At 31.0% G+C, this 21,404-nt stretch overlaps 1 protein-coding gene and 1 non-coding gene across 2 annotated transcripts; one reads left to right on the forward strand and one right to left on the reverse strand.

Moving 5' to 3' along the window:
- Positions 1–3,796: 3,796 nt before the first annotated feature.
- LOC130959691 (U2 spliceosomal RNA) lies at positions 3,797–3,992 on the forward strand. The gene has a single exon (XR_009078759.1). It is a non-coding gene; the product is annotated as a U2 spliceosomal RNA (small nuclear RNA).
- Positions 3,993–4,434: 442 nt separating this feature from the next.
- On the reverse strand, positions 4,435–7,306 carry LOC130957974 (probable monogalactosyldiacylglycerol synthase, chloroplastic). Its single transcript, XM_057884845.1, has 8 exons — positions 6,547–7,306; positions 6,268–6,440; positions 5,819–5,980; positions 5,590–5,731; positions 5,288–5,512; positions 5,080–5,142; positions 4,918–4,992; positions 4,435–4,803 (listed from the first exon to the last, which is right to left on the reverse strand). The coding sequence occupies exons 1-8, from the start codon at positions 7,045–7,047 to the stop codon at positions 4,567–4,569; spliced, it is 1,578 nt and encodes a 525-aa protein (XP_057740828.1). The 5' UTR covers positions 7,048–7,306; the 3' UTR covers positions 4,435–4,566.
- Positions 7,307–21,404: the final 14,098 nt, after the last annotated feature.

Genomic DNA, 21,404 nt, shown 5'->3' on the forward strand with positions numbered 1-21,404 from the left:
AACATTTATGTTGGCCACACGACATATGCATCGGTATAACCACGAAAGAGCAGCATATCCCCAACTGTATCAGCCCATGTCCTCTAGCCTAGATACGTACAGTAGCCACTGAATGTGAAGATGTGTACTAGACTTGTCACCGAAGAGTTGAGTTGATAACAACAGCATGATATACGCCCTCATATACCTCATAAATGTATCCTCATCTGTGCCTTGAGAAAGCTCACTAAATGTATCCTGCATCTAAGTGCACTTGACAGTGAATTTGTCGATGCAGTGTACAGGAGGTAAGACACCTAATAGCTCCTCAAACCAAGCCCGTGCAGGTCGGTCACCCTCACTGTATCTCTTAAAGTACGTCAGACATTCACTAATGTACTCACAGTCGATTGGGAGGCCTAACGGATACGCCATATCCTGTAGTGTAATTGTGCACTCCCCAAATGACATATGAAAGGTATGTGTTTCCGGACGCCACCTATCCACAAATATACTGACTAGTGGCTCATCTAACCTAAACTAGTGGTCATTGAGTCTTGTAAGATGGTATAAGCCGGCCATCTATAAGTACGGTATTATCCTATCGTTTAGGGGCATACCATGTTATCTCCTCATATTGGTGATACATCGAGTGGACTGCATAACGATAACAAAAAATTTCTAAAAACCATAACAATTAAAAAAATAATTCACTAAATGAACATTAAATGATGCACGCCCTTTTGGAAAAATACCCTAAACCCAAATAAATAATCTTACAATACCCATATCCCCAACAAATTCAAAAAAATCAAATCCAAGCTAAATCTAAATTCACCTAACACAAAGCATTCTAATAAAAAAATATTTAATATAAAATATATTACAATCCTGAATCAATAGAATCACTGATACTTTTAACTTAAATTAAATTTTAACTAAACTTCTAGTCACTAGTTAAGCTAACATTTAAAACTTACAAATTTTAACAGAATTTCTAATTACTATTCTAACTAACAGTTATTTATAATCACTATTCTAAGTAGCATTTGTAGTTTTAAAATTCTAATAAACTACTAATCATTACTCTAACCACCATTTGTAGTTTAAAAATTTTAACTAATGCTTATAATCAAATACTCTAAGCGACTTAATATTACTAATATTTCTGATCTATCTTAAAAGAAAATTTTATTCACTAACTTCTTCATTGATGCTTCCAGCAATATGGGCAACTTTATCCAACTGATAGATGCGATCTAGGTCGTCTTCCATGTCTGCAGTTTTAAATTTTATGGTGTTGTTGCCTAGCTTTTCTCTTTAGGGCACGTTTTGGGGTGGAGGAAATTGTGAATTGTAATTCAAAACAAGTGAATTCGAATTGTATATATAGGTACACAACTAGTAAATCGAATGAACCTAGGACTTTGTTTCTTATAAATCAAAACTACTCAATTCGATTTACTATGGACTATAAATCAAAGCATTTTTATTTGATTTACTATGGGCTTTAAATCGAAGATCATTGATTCAATTTACTATGGACTAGTTCACTAGCATGATTTTTCATAGCAAATCGAAGTTACTTAATTCAATTTACTGGTGTATTTGTCAAAATAAAAGTGACACTATTATCTCCTATAAATTAACTAATTTTTTCTTTTAGGTATAATCTGAAGATAAAAAAAAATTCATGCATAAACTGCTGTGAGTTACAAGATTTTATTCTTCACTTTTCTTCTCTAAAAACCATGCTAACGTGTAGCAGTTTTTGAGTTCTTCATGCTTCAACTTAATCCCCAATTGGTTAGAGAGATTTACATAGAAATTGCTAAGCCTCAAATTGTTCTATGGGGTTAGAGAGATTTACATAAAAATTGCTAAGTCTCAAATTATTCACATAGAATTGTTACAGAATTTAGATATAACCGATTTTTATTTATTGTATTTAGGTCATTTTAAACTCAATTTTATTTAAATATATGATTTATCCTATAATTAATATAGTTTTTATAGAAAGAAATTATTTTCATAAAATTCTGAAAAACTATATTTTTTGTGAAAAATAGAGATGGAAAAGAATATTTTCCTGTTATGGGAAATGACAAGGGAGATTGAAAGAAATTTCAAGATGGGAGTGAAAAGTAAGAGGCCGTCTCTGCTTTTTTATATTGTCATCGCTACTCTCATCTCAATACCATATGATTACTTGCAAGTTTGAAAAATATGAAATTAGTCTCGCATAAAAAAATAAAAAATAGTGAGGAGTTTATAAGAGTTCTTCATGATTATTTAGACAATTTGTGTTACGGGTGTACATGGCCCGACCCGATCGAAGATTCAGTATAGACTCGAATATTTTAAAGTCTAATTTGGTGTGATTTTATCGGATTTAGGATTGGATAATGGTTTTAAAAATAGATCCGGTCATTATTTAGGGTCGGGTCCGGATCAAGGCGAACTTGACTTCACCCGACCCATGTGCATCCTAAGGGAACTAAGAAAAAGTATATATGTTTTAAATTAATTCCAATATTATGTTATATTAAATATAAACTTATTGTTTTATTTTTAATCACACTTGTTGAATTAGAAAATAGATAAAAGAAACATCAAATTAAAATTTATAGACAAATTCAAGTTCAAATATTGATATCAACTTCTTGATAACAAAATTTTTTTTTTTACAAATAAATACATCATAAATAAATTTTTTTATAAATAAATTTTTTTATAAATTTTTCATTTACTTTGGGCTCGTTGTAATTGTGACTCGAAAATATTTAGGTTTCATTGAGTTTAAGACTAGGTTAGAGTCTAAAAAATAGACCCAATACATATTTAAGGTAGAATCTGAATTAACACAAATCCGATTTGAACCCAACTTATATACAACCTTAATTTGTGTTTCATGATTATTATCTTCCCAAAATACTATTTCGTGATTATTATGCTTGGTGAGGGTAAGCATGAAATGCTGGAAGAGCTCTTTTCTGAAGAAAAGGGGAAAGAGGCCTGAGGTGGAACTTAAAAGATTTAAAGCGAGATATAAGTCATTTGGTAATTTTTCATAAATTAAGTTTATTAATTTGTGTGACTAAATCAGTTCATGACGTGTAATTTTTCTCTTGTACTTCGTTCTTCAGTGTAACTAACTAAAGGAGTTTTAAGATCAGGTTCAGGCATTTGAAAAAGCCGAAGAAAGTATAATCTTTGTAAACTTTTTATACGATTTTTGCGTAAACCTGCATATCCAATTTTTGGAAGTGAAATGGGTAAATAGACTAGAGACTACCATCAGAAACACTCCATGGTAAGTGATGGCAAATGGCTGTTTATACTCCATGAAAATCCTCTGCAACAAAGTATCACAATCTTATCATGAGTAATAGTACCACCTGTTAGATATTTTTAACTTCTCTAACCATGAAAACAAAGAGCTAATGCATTCAAAGTTTGAGCATGAATTAAAGATTAAAAAAAGGAAGAATATGAAGAGTCAAACCTGAGTTATTTCCGCATAGGTGATCCATATTACTACAAAGGCTCCAATGAGCCCCAATCCCTCATGGTACCCCCAATCCATTATCTCAAAGTACTGACTACTGATATTAAAGTAACATAAGCTACAAAATTTAAGGAACGCGGTGAGTCCTTACGTTCCTTTCAGGCTTTCACTCTTAGCAAACCTTGAAGTCTATCGAAGGTTACTTGAGCAGGCTGTTAAACTACTTGCGATGAAGTCCCACATCGCAGTGAGTAACACCGAGACCTCCAGAGTTTAATATAAAGCAAAGGTTTTGGGACTGAACAAATCATACCTTTCTCGGCCTTTTGGCTAAGATCAAGTGTAGTATCTGTTCTTATCAGTTTAATATCTGATATGTGAGCCATCGGCTCACACGATATTAAATTTATTTTTTGAGGGGGAGGAGTCATTACAGTAGCTTGCTACTCGGCTTCTTGAGCGTCGCCCATGCGTTGCACTATTGCAAGGGCCTGGCGCACCCTACCAATCTAGTGCGAAAATTTTGTTTGGCACAACTTGGCCTTGGTTGTTTTTCGAAATGAATTATAGTTACTTATAAAATTAAAAATACAGTTCAAAAAAATCTGAGTATGGGGTAGATCTTGGTTTCGATACCAGGGAATAAATATTAGAAGCTTGCATGTGCTAAACTCCAAAACCGCAGAGAAAGTTATATCTAATTGGAAGATAAAGAAAATTGGCCACAATGCAAAAAATTCTTGTTGGATGTTTTATGCAATAAGTGGAGGTTTTATTCTCTGTTTCTCTTTTTCATTTCAACTTGTAAGTTACGATATTTTCCTGTTGCGACTGAGACAGACATCGTCACATCGAGCTGTGTTCTTGAACCAACAGCACCACACATACAATCAGGGAAACTAAATAAATTATCGTTGTTGTGGCACGTATCTATCTATGTAGCAATATGCCATCTAAAATATTTTTACATTGAATATTCATGAACCCACAATCTGACGCTCAAAACTATGAATTTATTTTCAAATTAGCATTCTAAACAATGATACAAATATATGAGGATTGGATAAGAGTGTTGATATTTAAGGGGTAAATGAGTAGTGTGGCAAAGAACTTCTTTGCCTCACAAGTTCATCAAGGTCATGAACAATCTTGAACACAGCATCAGGCCGTGCAAACATCAACGCCTTTTGAGACATAGTTTTTAGTTCCTCTGCTTTTGGACCGAACCACTCAGCTACAATTTTAGCTATCTTCTTTGGAGATTTTGAGAACTTGCCGAATCCATTTTCAACTACGTAGGGTACATTCCCAGCTTCCTACAATATCAAAGTAAATGTCAAATTTGTTTTTAAGCAAATAATATTAGATGGTTTGAAACATTAAGTTATATAGAAGCAGAAGGTTGGAAAATGGTGGCAGAAACAATATACCTGGCCAGCAATATAACCATTCAAAATGATAGGGAGGCCTCGGATCATGGCCTCGGCAATTGTCCCCGGGCCGGCCTACGTAGGAGAAAATTTTCATTAGTTGGGGTCGCGTTGAGGTAGCGAAACACATCAATAATCGCAAGCAGAACATGACATACATACCTTTGTAATGATGCAATCACAAGCTCCCATGCATTCCTCCATTTTGCTGACAAATCCCTTTACCTGAAAATGCATCAAAATAGAACAATTCTAAACTAGATACATAACTTCACAAACATGTAACTTGTAAACGATATATGAACATTTTAGATTTCTAGGCACACAAACAGTCACACACATTAATTCAAGATCTACAAAGAATGAATACCTGCACAGGAACCTTCCAATTAATTGAAGCCAATTTGTCAGCAAGCTTCTGATTACGTCCACAAATAACAAGTATTTGACCAATGGGAGCCTCACTGCTCTTATCATACAACATATCTCCAAGTGCCTTAGCAGTAGCCTCAATGGGACCCATACCTTCACCTCCCCCCATTAGTAGTACAGCAGGAAGATCCTCATCCATGCTTAAGGCTTTCCTAAGTTCATCCTACAACCAATATAACTTGATGAAAATAGCGAAATCAATAATAATGATTCCTACAAGGACAAAAGAACTTGACAAACCTTTGATTGAACAGGCTTAACAAAGGAAGGTCGAACTGGTAGACCGAAAATCTTTATCTGTGATTGCTGGAGTCCAGCTTTGAGCGCCCTTTTCGCAAGGTCTGTGGTCGGACAATAGCATCGAGTTACAAGCTTATGAAACCTGGATATTCAGGAAATAATAACATAACATGTCAAAACAAGATTACTAATATGGTTCTATGGCAAATGATAAAATTAGAAAACTCACCAAGTAGGATGGCAAGTACTTAAATCTGTGACAACCGTTGTAAAGATAATCTTGTTTAAAAGACCCTTTGCTCTCAAAATTCGAAGAGGAACATGTTGCATCAATGGGTGAACACTGATTATTATATCTGGCTGATATTTCATTAGCCCCTTGGCAACCTCACTGAAAGAAGATAGGATGTTCAATACTGACGACTTATTCTACACACCATATAATTAACAACATCTACATCATAAAATCCAACGAAATGGGATTTGTTCCTGGTTTTGAAGCAGAAACACCGTGAACTATGAACAAAATTACCATACTATCTCTTATTCCTACAGTTAGTTTTAGCAAGCCCCTCTTTTATATACAAATGCTGTCTTGCTTTGTGGTTGTCAATGGATATATCAGAAAAGAAATACCAAGACCAAGGGATATTCATCTAAAAGCAACCATAGTCTCACCGAGCTATAAATGTTGAAGTTGCAGCAAAATTTGACTGGTGCACCACACGCGGAGCAGTTCCATAATAGGTCATTTTCCACAATGATCCATGTTTCACCAGAAAGCTATATGTCCGAGGAAGTTGATTGAATGGCCAAGGGGTGTGCTCAGTCCACAAGTCAACAACAAACACCTGCAACATGAAGCTCCACACTCAGAACATAATAAACAAACAACAAAACAAAATCAGACATTAAAACAAACAGATGATGTGCAAAAACTGACAAACAGAAAGAAACCTGGTATTGGTCCCCAAATTCTTCATAGAAAGCAGCCCTTATAGCTTCTGCAGAAGCTCTGTGACCCCCACCAGTGTCACTCATCAAAATCAAAACCTTTTTTGGCTTCTGAGGATCAACACCACTCAATGTCCCTCTATCGTCCTGAATAACATCACACTCATCAAGAGTATTACCATTGTTACAGTGATTGTTATCCCCAGAATCAAGGCTGGGAGAATCAAATCCAATTGGCAATTTCTGAGTGTGGAACCTAACAGCTGTGTTGAAATCATTAAAAAACCTCCTGAAATTCAAATTTGAATCCCCTCTGCCTCCAAGTTTCAAGCTAAGAGAAGCAGCAGAACACACACTTTGCTTTGTGACATTGAAGTGCAAGTAATTTGATAAATTATCAGAGCCAAAGGTGAAGAACCTGGAATCAAAGGCAAATCGACCAATATGGGATACAAAATCATGGACAAGACCATGTTCTTGTTGAACACTCGCCGAATGAAACATAGTTTTTGTTCCGTGTTACTCTGCCGAGGTTACAACTACCATATGAATAAGCCAATAAAACACCAAAAACTAATAAATATAGTAGCAAATAGAGAGAGTTGACATGAGAAACACCACCATTACCACCTCCAACAACAACTACAACGTGTGTTAACCATTTACAACATAGAAAATGCGTGTGTGTGGAGGTCAAAGTCAGAGAGAAGGTCAAACAGATTGAAGAAGTAACAGTGTAAAGAGCAAAGGAAGAGAGGCATGATACAAGGTTTTTTTTTTTTTAATCCGATTCGCGTGACACCGGCCTAGATTTATGGGCCCACAAAGTTCGTTTATATATCTAAGTGGCCAATACATGAATGACACGTGTACATGTGTATCAAGCGTTCATTGGCATTTGGAATATCTATCTCTCTTAGGAATTTGTCTATCCACAACCTTTGTCGTTTCCCACCACAGCCCATGTTTTTGGGTATTCAACAATTTAATTTCTCATGCATGTTCTTTTCATTGACACTTTAACAACTCATTTTTAAGTATTTATTAATGTTCTCATTTTGGTTCATGTTTCTTTTCAATCGTTGATTATGCATGTGGTTGTTCTTGGTATATATATATATATATATATTTCCTTGACTCCTCCTTGGTATATATATTGTTTCAAATTCTTTTCTGTTGAAACTAATAAACACAATTATTCTTAAAAAGATAATAACATTGACTAATAGTTTAAACTTCCCACATGATTTTTTAAAATTAACAGCCAAGAGTAAGGTTGGAAGTGAGTTGGGCCGAGCTGAGTTTGAAGCTTGGCTCACAAAATCGAGTTTGATTCACGATTCGACTCATTAATAATCGGGTCTATTTTTTAAGTTTAAATTCGTCTCACCCAAAGCTCACGAGATGGCTTGAACTTATGAGTTGGCTCAAATAATAAGAACATAATCTATAATTTTATATCAATAAATTATAACTTATATATTTTAAAAATATTTAAAAAGATCAATTTTATATATTGTTTATCTATCAATAAATGATAAATTTTTTATTTATGTCTTACATTAAAATTATATATAAAAAATAAATATAAAATTTTAAATAATGAAGATCATTAATATATATATATATAAAATGAGCTAGCTCACGAGTTAATGAGTCGGCTCATTTAATTTATGAGTTCAATTTCAAACTCAAGCTTAGTTTACTAGCTCACAAGTTTAGTTTATCGAACTACTAACGAGTTGAGTTCGACCTGATTCATAAGCTAGCTTGATTCACTTTCAACCCTAGCAAAGAGTGTTTAAATTTTAGATAAAGATGAATTTTATTGTTATAGAGTCTTTTTGTTGCGAGTATTTTTGAGTGTCAATTCTTTTCTTCTAAACATGTTCAATTTGTCTTCTAAATTACCATAAAATCGTTGCTACTAGGGATATTTTTATTAAATTCTTTATATTTTACTTAGTTGATAAATATATTATAAATAAAACGTAAATATTTATTATAAAAAATAAAGAGATATAATTTTACAAAATTTATTTATTTATTTTTAATAGTCTAACGTTTTTTTTTTTTGGATGGTAAATGATATAATCTTATGGAGATTATTTAACTTTTAAGTTTAAATGAATCTAAATTAATTACTTCATCCTCATCATAGTTTTTAATTGAATGATTTCCTTCTTTATTCATAAATTTGTAAAACATACATTTTGCAATCTAAATCAAATTAAGATTTTGGAAACGGGTGTCCGCCAGCTAATTCCATCAAATTATTAATTCATTTTAAATATTTAAGACACAATAATAATAGTGATTCAACAAAGAAATCCACACAATCAATTCGATGGTTCTAATTACTATGTACACTATTCAGGTAAAAGTTTACGTATTGTGCGTGTTTTAAATGATAAACAAATTTTTAGTTTAACAAAAGATACATGTTAAAATTATTACTAATAAAGATTTTTAAATTTTTATTTTAATAAAATATATAATGAATATATTGAAAATTTTTAACTTTATATATATATTTTTTAAATTATTAATTAATAATCTTAACGTATACTTCAAGTTTTATCACGTAACTACATCTTTATTTTTTAAATCAACCCTTAATTATTGACTCAAACGGTCAACAAGTATTTTCTTCGTTAAGCAAAAGTTAGTTTAAGATTGAAGTCCATTTTGGGTAAATAACTTAAATAAGTTCTTTTGAAAAAAGAACTTAAAGCATAAAGACTTTTATTAATAGCAACTTATAAATAAATTATTTTGTATTTGGATTTTTAGTTATAAAAGTACTTATTTTAAAGTTGTAATGTTTGGATAAATAACTCAAAAAATATTTTTTTAAAAAAAAAAGAGAAGGAATATTAAAATAATGATAATAACAAATACTTTTTAATATTGAATGTTGATTTTACATAACCTAATCACTAATATTATGTATGATATGGTATGTGAAAATAAAAAATAAATATAAAATGTGTGTCAATGTATATTTTGTTACTATTTTTTTATTTTTTTACTCCTATTAGAACTCTCTTCTCCTTTATTGAGGTCAAGAACTTGCTATAATTAACTATGAAAATAATAGCAAACTATAAAATCACATGTGAAAAATATAAAATTAAAACTGAAATTTCATACCACAATTAAATACAAATTTAATAATAAAAAATAGAGTGATAAAATGATAAAAAAATACTTAGAAAGAATATATGCATTAGGTTGTTCAGATACAAAATTTTCTGAAAATGGTGGTGGAAGATCAATACTTCCATTAGATGAATCATTACGTGAAAATGGTGAGGTTTGGAACATTGTGTGAGAATGATAGTGGAATGATGGTGGAAGGTCAGTACTTCTAGTAGACCTTGCGTGAAAATGGTGGTGAAGTGTAAGTATTTTTTACAGAGTCAAGAAGGAAATTAGATTTTTTTATTTTGAAATTAATTTTTTTTTAAATAAGTAGTAGAATGACTTATCGAGTAGTAGAGAAGTCATCTATTTTTACTTCTTCAAAAAGTTGAAAATTAACTTTTCGGGAAGCTAAATTTTTTTTTTAAATTATGCCAAACACACAGATCGTGACTTTTCATAATCCAAAAGTCAAAAAATAGCTTCTTCTGCTACTTTTCAAACGGACTCTGAGTCTCGTGGACGGAGGAAAAAAAGAAAAAAAAAAAAAGAAAAACTCACACATTGTCATCTCATGGTAAAACACATATACAAATTAAAGACAATTTAATATTATATAAATTATTCAAAGCAAAAAATGTTACATAAATATCTCCATGAATATTATTATAAAAATCGAATTAACTAAAATTTGAATAATAAATTATAGTAGTAAATCGAATTAACATGTATTAAATTAGTAGGAATTAGAATAAATTGAAGTAAGTAATTTCGATTTATTAAGGAATGCATATTGTTTGAGATCATTTATAGTAAATCGATACAACCTATATCGATTTAGCTCATGGTCTTTGTACATAGTAAATCAACACATCCTGATTCGATTTATATATACACGTGCTTCTAATGTAAATCTACACACCTTGATTTGATTTACATGCAAATCTCTATATATAAAATTCGAATTTACTTTTTTCGAATTACGTTACACCATCCCATACCCCACCAAAACGAAAAATCTAGAGAAACTGAGTTAATCTATAGTAGAAGAGTGACACTGTAGAAATAGAAGACGACCCAAATTGAATCTATCGGTTGGATAGAGTCGCCCATATTGTTGGTAGCGTGCATGAAGAGGTTTGTAAATGAAATTTAAAATTTTTTATTTTCTTTAAGAAATAAAAAATTGTTAGTAATATTACGTCGCTTAGAACTTAATTATTAGAATTATTAGAATCTTTAAATATCAAATAGTAGTTAGAGTGTTGATTTAGGAATAGTGATGTGTTAGAAGATTGAAGTCACAAATGCATGTTGGATAAAGGGTTTTTAAATATGTGAGAATATATGGTTAGGGTTTGTGAGTTTTTATTGTTAGAAGTTTAACGAGCTAAGAAATTTTGTTAGAGTTTAATTTAAATTAATTTGCAGTTCAAATATTGGATTAACTAGGTAGTAAAATATTAGCAAGAATTTAGAATGATTTAATTTATTTAAAAAATTGAATTATCAAATGTTAGATTAACGAGACATTACAACTTTAGTTATAAAATAAAGGGTTTAGCTTTCTGTCGTAAATACTAGATTAATTATGTTTCGATAGAATTTAATTTAATTTTGGTTAAATTATTTTTTATTAGAATTATTCGTTTTTGGTGATTTTTGTCTTCTAAAGTGTTATGGTTCTAAGAGAATTATTTCATTGTCATGCAGCCCCACCAATGTATCACAAGTATGAGGAGGCAGCATGGTATGCCCTTAGACGATAAGATCATGTCGTACCTGCAGATGGCTAGCCTGGCCCATCTCGCAAAGCTCAACGACCACTGGTTTAAGTTTGATGAGCCATTAGTGAGTGCATTTGTTGAAAGATGGCATTCAGAAATGCATACATTCCACCTGCCATTCGAGGAGTTCACGATTACGCTACATGATGTGATGTACCAGCTAGGGCTCTCGATTGATAGACAGTACGTAAGCAGATGTCTGACGGACTTCGAGCGGTACATCGATGGCGATCGTCTAGCATGGACATGGTTTGAGCAGTTATTGGGTGTGTTGCCACTGGCAGACTGCATCGACAAGTTCACTGTGAAGTGCACTTGGATGTAGGAGACATTCAGTGACCTTTCTGAGGGTGCAAACGAGGAGGCAGTTAGGAGGTATGCGAGAGCATACATCATGATGCTATTATCGATGCATCTCTTCGGTGACAAGTCCGGTACACGCATGCATAGTAGGTGGCTGCCGTACGTAGCGAGATTGAAAGATATGGGCAGTTATAGCTGGGATTCGCCGCTCTATCATAGTTATACCGGTACTTGTGCCGTGTGGTCAATAGGAACGTGGTTAAGTTGGCCGGTCCATTGCAACTCCTCCAGTCATGGATCTTTTGGCAGTTCCTGGATTTTAGGCCTGAGGGGTTTGATGCCTATCATTGGCTATTGGCTTCGAGATGCTCAACGTTAATACTTGTTTTGTGTGTCATTATTTTTATGGTTTATGCCTGTTGTGGATCACATGTGTTAGGCCACACCTCTTGGGCCAGTCTCGTCCATTGTGGTCTCGATCCTAGTAGTCCTGTGATGCCCTTCAGATGCACGTCTCTTGGCGGAATCGGGAATGACTGTCAGAACGTCATATGTCGGACCGTCAAATGGGTCCCGTCAACACTAACAAATGGCTTACAATGTCTGAAGGCCTCGATACACAGTGGGAATGTCTAAAAAAGACGGTGGAAATAAGCATGCGACTCATTGACTTGTCCACCGACTTGCACGTCCTCAACACTGCAACATTACCCGGCATCGTCATCTGCACACCAAGAATCCATCGCGGCAACTCGTTATATGACTCTTCTCTATTTTCGTAAATATGAGCTACAGTATTCTGTTTTGCCAATCAAACCTTCCTGTAAGTCGGTCTAAAACCGGAATGTGCCTTTATTTTCAATAGTACCTTGATTGACCTGGCAGCATCAATTTTAATCATAGGCAGTATGAAGGCCGAGATCATACGGTAATCAAGCATCTTGTGATCACTTGATATCGCGTGGCCAGACAAGTATGAGGTCCATTGTACCATTTTACCTCCCAAATATCTCTGCGCTGACAAAGACTAATACGAATAAACCATTTTCACCCGTTGCCAAATTCCTTACACTTCCCATAGTACTTGGGATAATCGGATTCTAACAATTTGTACTCAACCCCACATTAGATGCTATATGTCTTCACGCTTAAGACGACCTCCTCTTTATCTTGAAACTACTGACAGACTTAGAACTCAGCTAGTCCTCCTGTATCCTGTGTATCTATGGCCCCAAATCCAACACCCACTAGGTACCTCCTGCTGTTTCATAGTATCCAAGTCTAAAGTTGAAAAGCACGGGCGTACTGCTGAGTTCCTGAACTAGCCGTTCCACGACCCCGAACTGGATTACTCCTCGCTATGTCATCATCCCTATCATCAGCAATTTTGGCGGACTCCACATCATCATCTTCATCATCTTCTAGTAGTACGTCTTTCACACCATCTGGTGCTCCACCTTGTCCGAAAATTGGTACCACATCAGGAGTACTAGCCATCACAATCGAAAGCTCAATGAAGGGTCGAGTATCACCTATTTTTCCATCACAATTGCGGTTTAGATCAGCTGTGAAGGACGAGGAGGCAACCAAAACTGCCTCAAGTGTAATCACGGACACATATGCAAAGACACCAACAGGTATTGAACTAGAGCAGGCAGCCATTGCTAAAGATTGAGGATTTCGGTTCAAACCTCTTAAACTATAGACCACATCTACAAGCTTGGCCAACAAATCAAGGATGCTCACCTTGAAAAACTGCCGACGACAATGAAACAGAACTTGCAAATCTTTGTCACTGCCTATGACGAACAAATTGTACTTCACATCATCCCGCAATATAAAAATTGAAATTTTATAGAATAACTTCTCCACCTGTTTCATGCATTGCATTATCAGTTTTTGGATTATAGTATTCTGAAACTCGGTGAAACTCGTTGAAGGTTTTAGAAAAATACTAAGTAGATCCATATCAGTAAATTTAATTCCAGAACATGTTTTTTTTCTTAATCGATCCTCTATAGTGCGTCAAAACCAAAAAATTATCATCACTAGCTATTGTGACATCCACTATAATGAATCCATAATGTTCTGACCATTTTTATACAGGAACCCATCCTTTGTAAATCGAATTAGTCAAATTTGATTTATGTCACTTGCTGGGTATCATAGTAATTCAAATTAAGTAGACTCGATTTATTTTAGTTATTTCAAACAATAAATTGAAATAGCATGATTCGAATTACTTATTCATCCCTCCTCTTTATAAATCGACTCAATTGATTTTGATTTACTAATGGTTTTAGTAAATCAAATTTAACACATTCCGTTTACTTATTTATTAGGTAAATTGATCTTACCTCATTTGATTTACATTGTACACTTATAAATCAAGTTTTTCAACTTCAATTTATATAGATCTGATTTTCAAAAAGGACATACATGTAGCATTTTGAATTTTGGGACTTTAGTATAATATTGAGTGGTATTTGTATTATTTATGTGATTTACCCGTCATTTCATGTATCTCTATAGTGCACAAGAAGATTTGTGTGAGATTAATTGGAGTTTTATAGGTTTCTAGTTAAAGTGATTTGGATCAGAAAATAAAATTTTCTTGAGTTTAAAATCAAAATGAAAATAATTTAAATTGACATTATATTATAGGAGGAATACTAGAAGACTATAAAAATTTATTATTTTTAGTTATCAGTTAGCCATTAATATTTAAAAGAGTAAATAATTATTTCTAATCATAAAAGATTTGGAAGTTGATATTTCTATCAATGAAAGACAAAAATTAAAGTTATACTCATAAAAAATGGGCTTTTGCAGATAAAATTATCTAAATCCTACAAAATAAAATAAAAATTTCAAATTACCCTCTAATATAACCTAACTCTAACCTCTAATTTTACTCCACACCACCACTCTCCCAATCCTAAATCCTACCACTACTCTCATACTCAACTACCACCATCATTTCTGCCATCACCATCACCACCACTATCATCTCCCGTATCCAGCGCCAAACACCAACCATCAACGTTGTGTACAAAGGATATGCAATTTTTCATCTCCAACAGTTTGATATGCGAAAAGTGAATACACTTAACAAATTTTCATGACTAACTCTCTACCATCATTGATGAGTTATTTCCTCGCCTCGACAATATTCATCCACTCTACGGAGATCTCCTTCACATGCTCTACATCAAAGACCATTATAAACTTGCACTTGGACAGATAAATACAGCTAAAAATCTTTTTGGTAAGATTGCAAAAGATTATGTGAAGCTGTTGAAGTATGGTGACTCGTTGTACTGGTGCAAGTGTTTGAAGGTGGTGATGACGCCGGTGATGATGATAGCAACAGTGACAGTTGTAGTTGAGGGTGAAAGCGGTGGTAGGGTTTAGGATTGGAAGAGTGGTGTGGAGTAAAATTAGAGGTTAGAATTAGGTTATGTTAGAGGGTAGTTTGAGAATTTTATTTAATTTTTTATGGTTTGGATAATTTTGTCTGTAAAATTCCATCTTTTATGGTATAACTTTAATTTTTGTCTTTTATGGATAGAAATGTTAGCGTCTGAATTTTTTATGGTAAAAAATTATTATTTACTCTATTTAAAAATATGAAATAAAATATGTTGTTAGATTACTAAACTAAAAGAACTAGACTAAAGAAATTGAATTGATAGTTAAATAATGACCAAGAATAATAAATTCTGATGCCCCTAGCATTTCTCTTTTTAATAAAAATAATATCTATGACTTTTTATTGTTTGTATCTATCTTATTATCATGTGTTCTCTTTTTAATAAAAATAATATCTATGACTTTTTATTGTGTGTATCTATTTTATTATCATGTGTACAAGACAGTTATTCAATAATACTGGAGATCAATTGTTTAATAAATGATGAATTAGATATCTGTTGATGATTTGGTAGGATGGCACGGGTGGGTCTTAGAATCGTAGAGTGGTACTTTTAAAGGTACTCTAACGTCTAAGTTCTAAATAGATAAGAAGTAAGTGTATAAGATAGAGTAGGCTATATCTAAAAAAATAATGATTTTTTTTATAAATTTTGCTGGATTATTTTATTTTTATGGGAGAGTTCCATCTCTTATAATTCAAAAGTTAATTAAAAGATAAAGACAATTTTAAATCGTTAAAATAACAAAAATATTTTTGAGTTGGTCACAATAAGTCTAAATGAGTCCGAATAGCTCTGACCTAAAATATTATATACGATGAATTAGATAATTTTTTATTTAGATAGTTTACTATCATTTACGATCAATCATAATTATTTTTTATTTAGGGATAAGTATTATTTTGGTCCCTCACGTTGCGGGTCGGAATCGAACCCGTCCCTGATCTAATTTTCGATTTAGAATCGTCCTTAACGTTTTTTTTTTGTATTAAAATCGTCATTTTTAATTTTTTGGACAAAAATACCCTCACCACTACCAACATAATTACCTCTTCACCACCACCACCACCAACTGTCACTCCACCACCATTATCAACATCATCATCACCATCATCATCATCATCAACACCCACTGCCACTCCACCACCACCAACACCACCACCAATGCCACCGCCGTCCCCCTCCTCCCTCTCCCCTTCCCCCCACCCAGCGTCCCCACCCGTCCCCTCCCCCTCCCCCCCACCCCCACCCGGCGTCCCCTCCCCTCCCCATCACTGCCTCCCCCTTCCCTCCCACCCAGCGTCCCCACCCGTCCCCTCCCCCTCCACGTATTTCCTTCCCCCACCCCCACCCCACCCCGCGTCCCCTTGCCTCCCCCTTCCCCCCACCCAGCGTCCCTACCCATCCCCTCCCCCTCCCCGTATTCCCTTCTCCCACCCCCAATAAATCAACAAGCAGAAACAATAATATTTTACAACAAATCAACAAGTAGAAAACAACAAATCAACAAATCAGCAACAATAATATTCCACAACAAAAGAAGAATAAATCCAGAAATTCACAGAAGAATGCGGCGGCAGGAAGAAGAAGAAGAAGAAGAAACAGGCGGCGGTGCAGTGGCGGGAAGAAGAAGAAGAAGAAGCGGCGGGCGGCGGGCGGCGGGCGGCGGTGCGGCGGCATGGCATTCCCCTTCTCTCCCCCCTCCACCCTCCCCCACCCCCTTTCTCGGCCCCCCTTTCTTTCTTTCTCTCCCCACTCACCCCCCACCCCACTTCTCTGATCCCTTTCTTTCTTTCTTTTTTTATTTTATATTTATTTTATTTTAAAATTTTATTTTATTTATTAAAATAGGGATAGTTTATGAATTAAATTAAAAATTTTATTAAAAAGGACGATTTTAATACAAAAGAAAACGTTAAGTACGATTCTAAATCGAAAATTAAATCAGGGACAGGTTCGATTCCGACCCTCAACGTGAGGGACCAAAACAACACTTATCCCTTTTATTTATATGAATTTCCTCTCTAAGCACTCAAAGCATATTATATTCAACCTCTATCACTCACTATTTTTGTTCCAGAGTTACATGTGAATCCACAAGTTACAATAGAATTGGACTTGGCAAAACTATTAAAACCGGACCTGATTTTTTAAAATGTTAAAAAAAAAAACTCTTACTTTTAATAATAGACAAAAATATTTTTAAATATTATAAAATATGATAAAAAATAAAAAAAAATATTATTTTTTATAAATAAGAAGCAATTTTTATATTTAAAAAATTGTTTATGCATTATTTGATCTATAATTTTATAAAAATATTTGAAAAACTATTTAAAAGATACATTAAATAACGGATAAAAAATTGCTATCTTTTTTTCAAAAGTTTTTGGTCGTTAATAAAAAATTACAAAAAATTTATTTAATATAAAATTATTAATTTTATAAGATAAATCTGTCTGACTTTTTTAATTATATTTGTATTACTCTAAAACACTTAAAAAATATATATTTAATATTAAATATTTTTATCATATTTCAAAATATTTTAAAAATACTTTTGTCATAAATTCTAACAATCGAGTGCGATTTACGCATTGAACTTTAATCAAATTATATTTGTATAAGAATTGAACTCGTCATATATATCATTCGATTCATCTGTTGTGAATGTGTAATTCCGATCCTTATGCTCAATGACGAGGCTGGGTTGGTTCCCTTTTGGCGCCCTTACTGGAATGTAAAATCCTATAGAATCTTGATTCTTTCGGTGAATAGTCGTTCGAGTTGGCATGAATAATTGAATAGTACAGATGTTATTAGTAGAGCTTATATGCTTATTACTAAATCGTTCGCTTGTAAGAAGACAATCTATTCTATTAATTTAATGCATGTTGGTTGATCATGTCATAATAAAAAGTGTTTTAGAGAAGTAATTAATTATATTGTTTTTTTATTAGTTTAAATTTTTTAAAAGAATAATTTTATGACATCATATTAAAATTTTATGTTCGAAAGGTCTAGAATTTAATATGTATTTAGATTGTAGTTTGTCAAACTGAAGTTTAAATAAAAGTGATTTTATAAAATTAATTTTGAGTATAAATAAGTTTGTATCAACATGATTTATGTTTGATAACTTTATTCTAAAATTGATTTTAATAAAATAAATATTGTTTGAATAATATTAGTTAAAATAACTTTTAAATAGATAATTACTAAAAATGACATAATATTAAATTATAATATTATTTTTTTATGTATGTTTATTTTTTTATACTTTTTTTAATATATTTTTAATATTTTTTTTAGTATGTTATAATTTTTTACTATTATTTTACCTAATAAGATCAATAAATTATATTATAAAAAAATAATAAATACAATATACAAAAATCACAATTATAAAAGTGTATGATGTTAAACAAAAAATTAATAAAAATAAAAATAATAAATAATAAAAAAATTCATATAAAAAGAAATAATAAAAATTTTATAAATAATACAATAACATAAGGATAAACTTAGTAAAAAGAAAATAAATGTTAAGTATTAATGATTAAAAGTCTATTAGTAAAATATAGAAGTTAAGAATTTTTGCTTATTGTAAACATGATTTTAAATGCAAAATCACTTCTGCATCTATGAAGAAAAAATTAGCCTTTCAAAAAGTTGAAATATGTTTTTCTCTTTCTAACTGTTTGTTAAACACATTCTTAGTCTTTAATAAATACTAAAAATAGAAAAAATAACATAAGACAAATAAAAAAAAATTTATACAAAAAATCAGACAAATAAAAAAACTCTTATTTCTTTGAGAAAAAATATTAAAAATATAATTATTTATATTACATCTTCGTATTAATTTTTTGGGAGAAATGTTTTCATAACAAAATAAAACATCTTTAACATTCTTTACTCGTATAATTCTTCTTTCGATAAAAACAAAAATAAATAGGATCACTCTAATGTACTGATATAATTTCATATAAATTTACAGATTTATATAATTAAAAGACACGTGTAGCAAATAATTAAGAATCGTGATCAGGTATTCAGGTTGTCCTTGTGAAGTCTTGTTGAAGAGTCCAAACCAAGCCGCTTTACATATTTTCCTAGCTGTTCTAATTCACCGGCAACTATAGTAACATGTGATTTTTTTTTAGCATGAATTGTTGTTCATATCATGTGGATTATTTTTTTTTATTATTTTCATCTAAAATATTATTTTAATGTATAAATCCAGTAAAAGAATGATGCGAGATCTGATTCCCTCAGTCATGGCCATAAATTATTATTATTATTATTATTATTATTATTATTATTATTATTATAAAATACAAAGAATTACTATATGCAATAAGATGTTGGAGTTATTTAAAAATTAAATATAAGAGTTTCATTAAATAGATGGTACTTGAATTTCTAATTCTATAAAATCTAGGACAAGAGACAGATTTAAGAGACCAACATAGGTATAGTTCTCCTGAATTTTCGAAAGTTAAAATATATTTAATATATATGATGTCTAAAATTATTAATAGTATACTTTTTAGTTAAATAGTTGTAAAAAGTATTTTATATTTTAAAATATGAGTTTAAATTCTATTTCATACATTTAGAGGTTGATTGTTACTTGGTTCAACAAAAAGTTTAAGTTAGAGCGATGAAACTTTTCTCCATTTCTTCTTCTGGGACAACAATAAAAAAGTCTCACGACCTACAAATTCAATCCAATAAAATACATAAATTCAGTTTTAATTTTAGTCTTTATCATCTTATCTTATCTTCATGTTACCTTCTTATCTTATCTTTACTTTTATCTTCGTAAACAATACTCTATATATATTTAATTTTATTTTTATAATTCAATCAATCAAAAAATACATAACAAAATATTATTTATCTTTATGTTCTTTTTATGTACTCTTTCAATTTTGTTACATTCTAAATTTATTTTCTTTTATTCTTTCAATTTTTTTTGTAATTTTTTCATCTATTATCATATAAAAATACATTAGTTTTTATAATAATTTATAATTAAATGTAATAAAAAATATATACATAAAAATAAATTAAATTAAATTTTATTTTTTATGATATTTAAATCAGAATATATTAAGTGAATTATTTATTAATATGAATATATTTTATATATTATATTTATTAATTTATTTTAAATACATATATTAAAAGTATTAGAAAAAAATTTATATTATTTATGTTATATCTTTTATAATAAGGATAAAAATTAGAATTTTATAAAAAAAACTTTGATATAAATGATTTTTTAAAAATTAATTTTAGTTTAAAATAATATTAAAATATATAATTATCTTTTTATTAAAATTTTCAATTTTGATATGGCACTTTTAATTTTTTATTTTCGGTCTCTTTATAAGATTTCTAAATTCGTTATATCTAAATTCTAAAATATTTAACATTATATAATATAACTATAAAATAAAAGTTTTACTGTTTTAGTATAATAAAATGGAGTTCAGAAAAATTTAAAAATGATTCAATAAATGTTTATAGTCTACACAAAGCGTAATATTTAAAAATTAAAAAATTATTTAATTTTTTTTATATAATAATAATTAAGAATATCTGTTAAAATATTTTTTTATTTTAATTTAATTTTTTCTTTAGTTATAAAGGTTCTTTAAGACATAGAAAATAAAGCGTTGAATTGATAATTTTTATATAAAAAAATTAAAAATGTTTATAGTCTACACTAAGCGTAATATTTAAAAATTAAAAAATTATTTAATTTTTTTATATAATAATAATTAAAAATATCTGTTAAAATATTTTTTTTATTTTAATTTAATTTTTTCTTTTCAGTTATAAAGGTTCTTTAAGACATAGAAAATAAGGGGTTGAATAGATAATTTTCTTTTAAATTTGATCCATTAATTTTCAAATAAAGAATTAAAACTTAGCTTTTTTATCTTCAATATGTAAGATTGATTATGTATGAGACAATTTCATTTTATTTTCTAAAGAACCAAAACAAAAACAAAACAAGAAAAAGACACAATCATGTATCCTAATTTAACTATCTTGTACCATGTAGTTTATATCTAGGGATAGCAAAATTCTTCGAGACGTGGGGATCCTATTAATCCCCGAAATTCATAAATTTATTGAGTTATCTTTAATAGTTGAATTATTCTAATTCTCATTTGCA

This window comes from Arachis stenosperma, chromosome 10, assembly GCF_014773155.1.
Source record: "Arachis stenosperma cultivar V10309 chromosome 10, arast.V10309.gnm1.PFL2, whole genome shotgun sequence".
Classification (NCBI taxonomy): Eukaryota; Viridiplantae; Streptophyta; class Magnoliopsida; order Fabales; family Fabaceae; genus Arachis; species Arachis stenosperma.

Bases quoted from the DNA above. Each gene is read 5' to 3' on its own strand.
- LOC130957974 (XM_057884845.1), bottom strand. From the start codon at position 7,047: ATGTTTCATTCGGCGAGTGTTCAACAAGAACATGGTCTTGTCCATGAT. The intron at 5,732-5,818 runs GTGAGTTTTCTA...CTGAATATCCAG, and splicing joins AGTACTTGCCATCCTACTTG to GTTTCATAAGCTTGTAACTC. The intron at 5,513-5,589 runs GTTTGTCAAGTT...TATTGGTTGTAG, and splicing joins TTAAGCCTGTTCAATCAAAG to GATGAACTTAGGAAAGCCTT.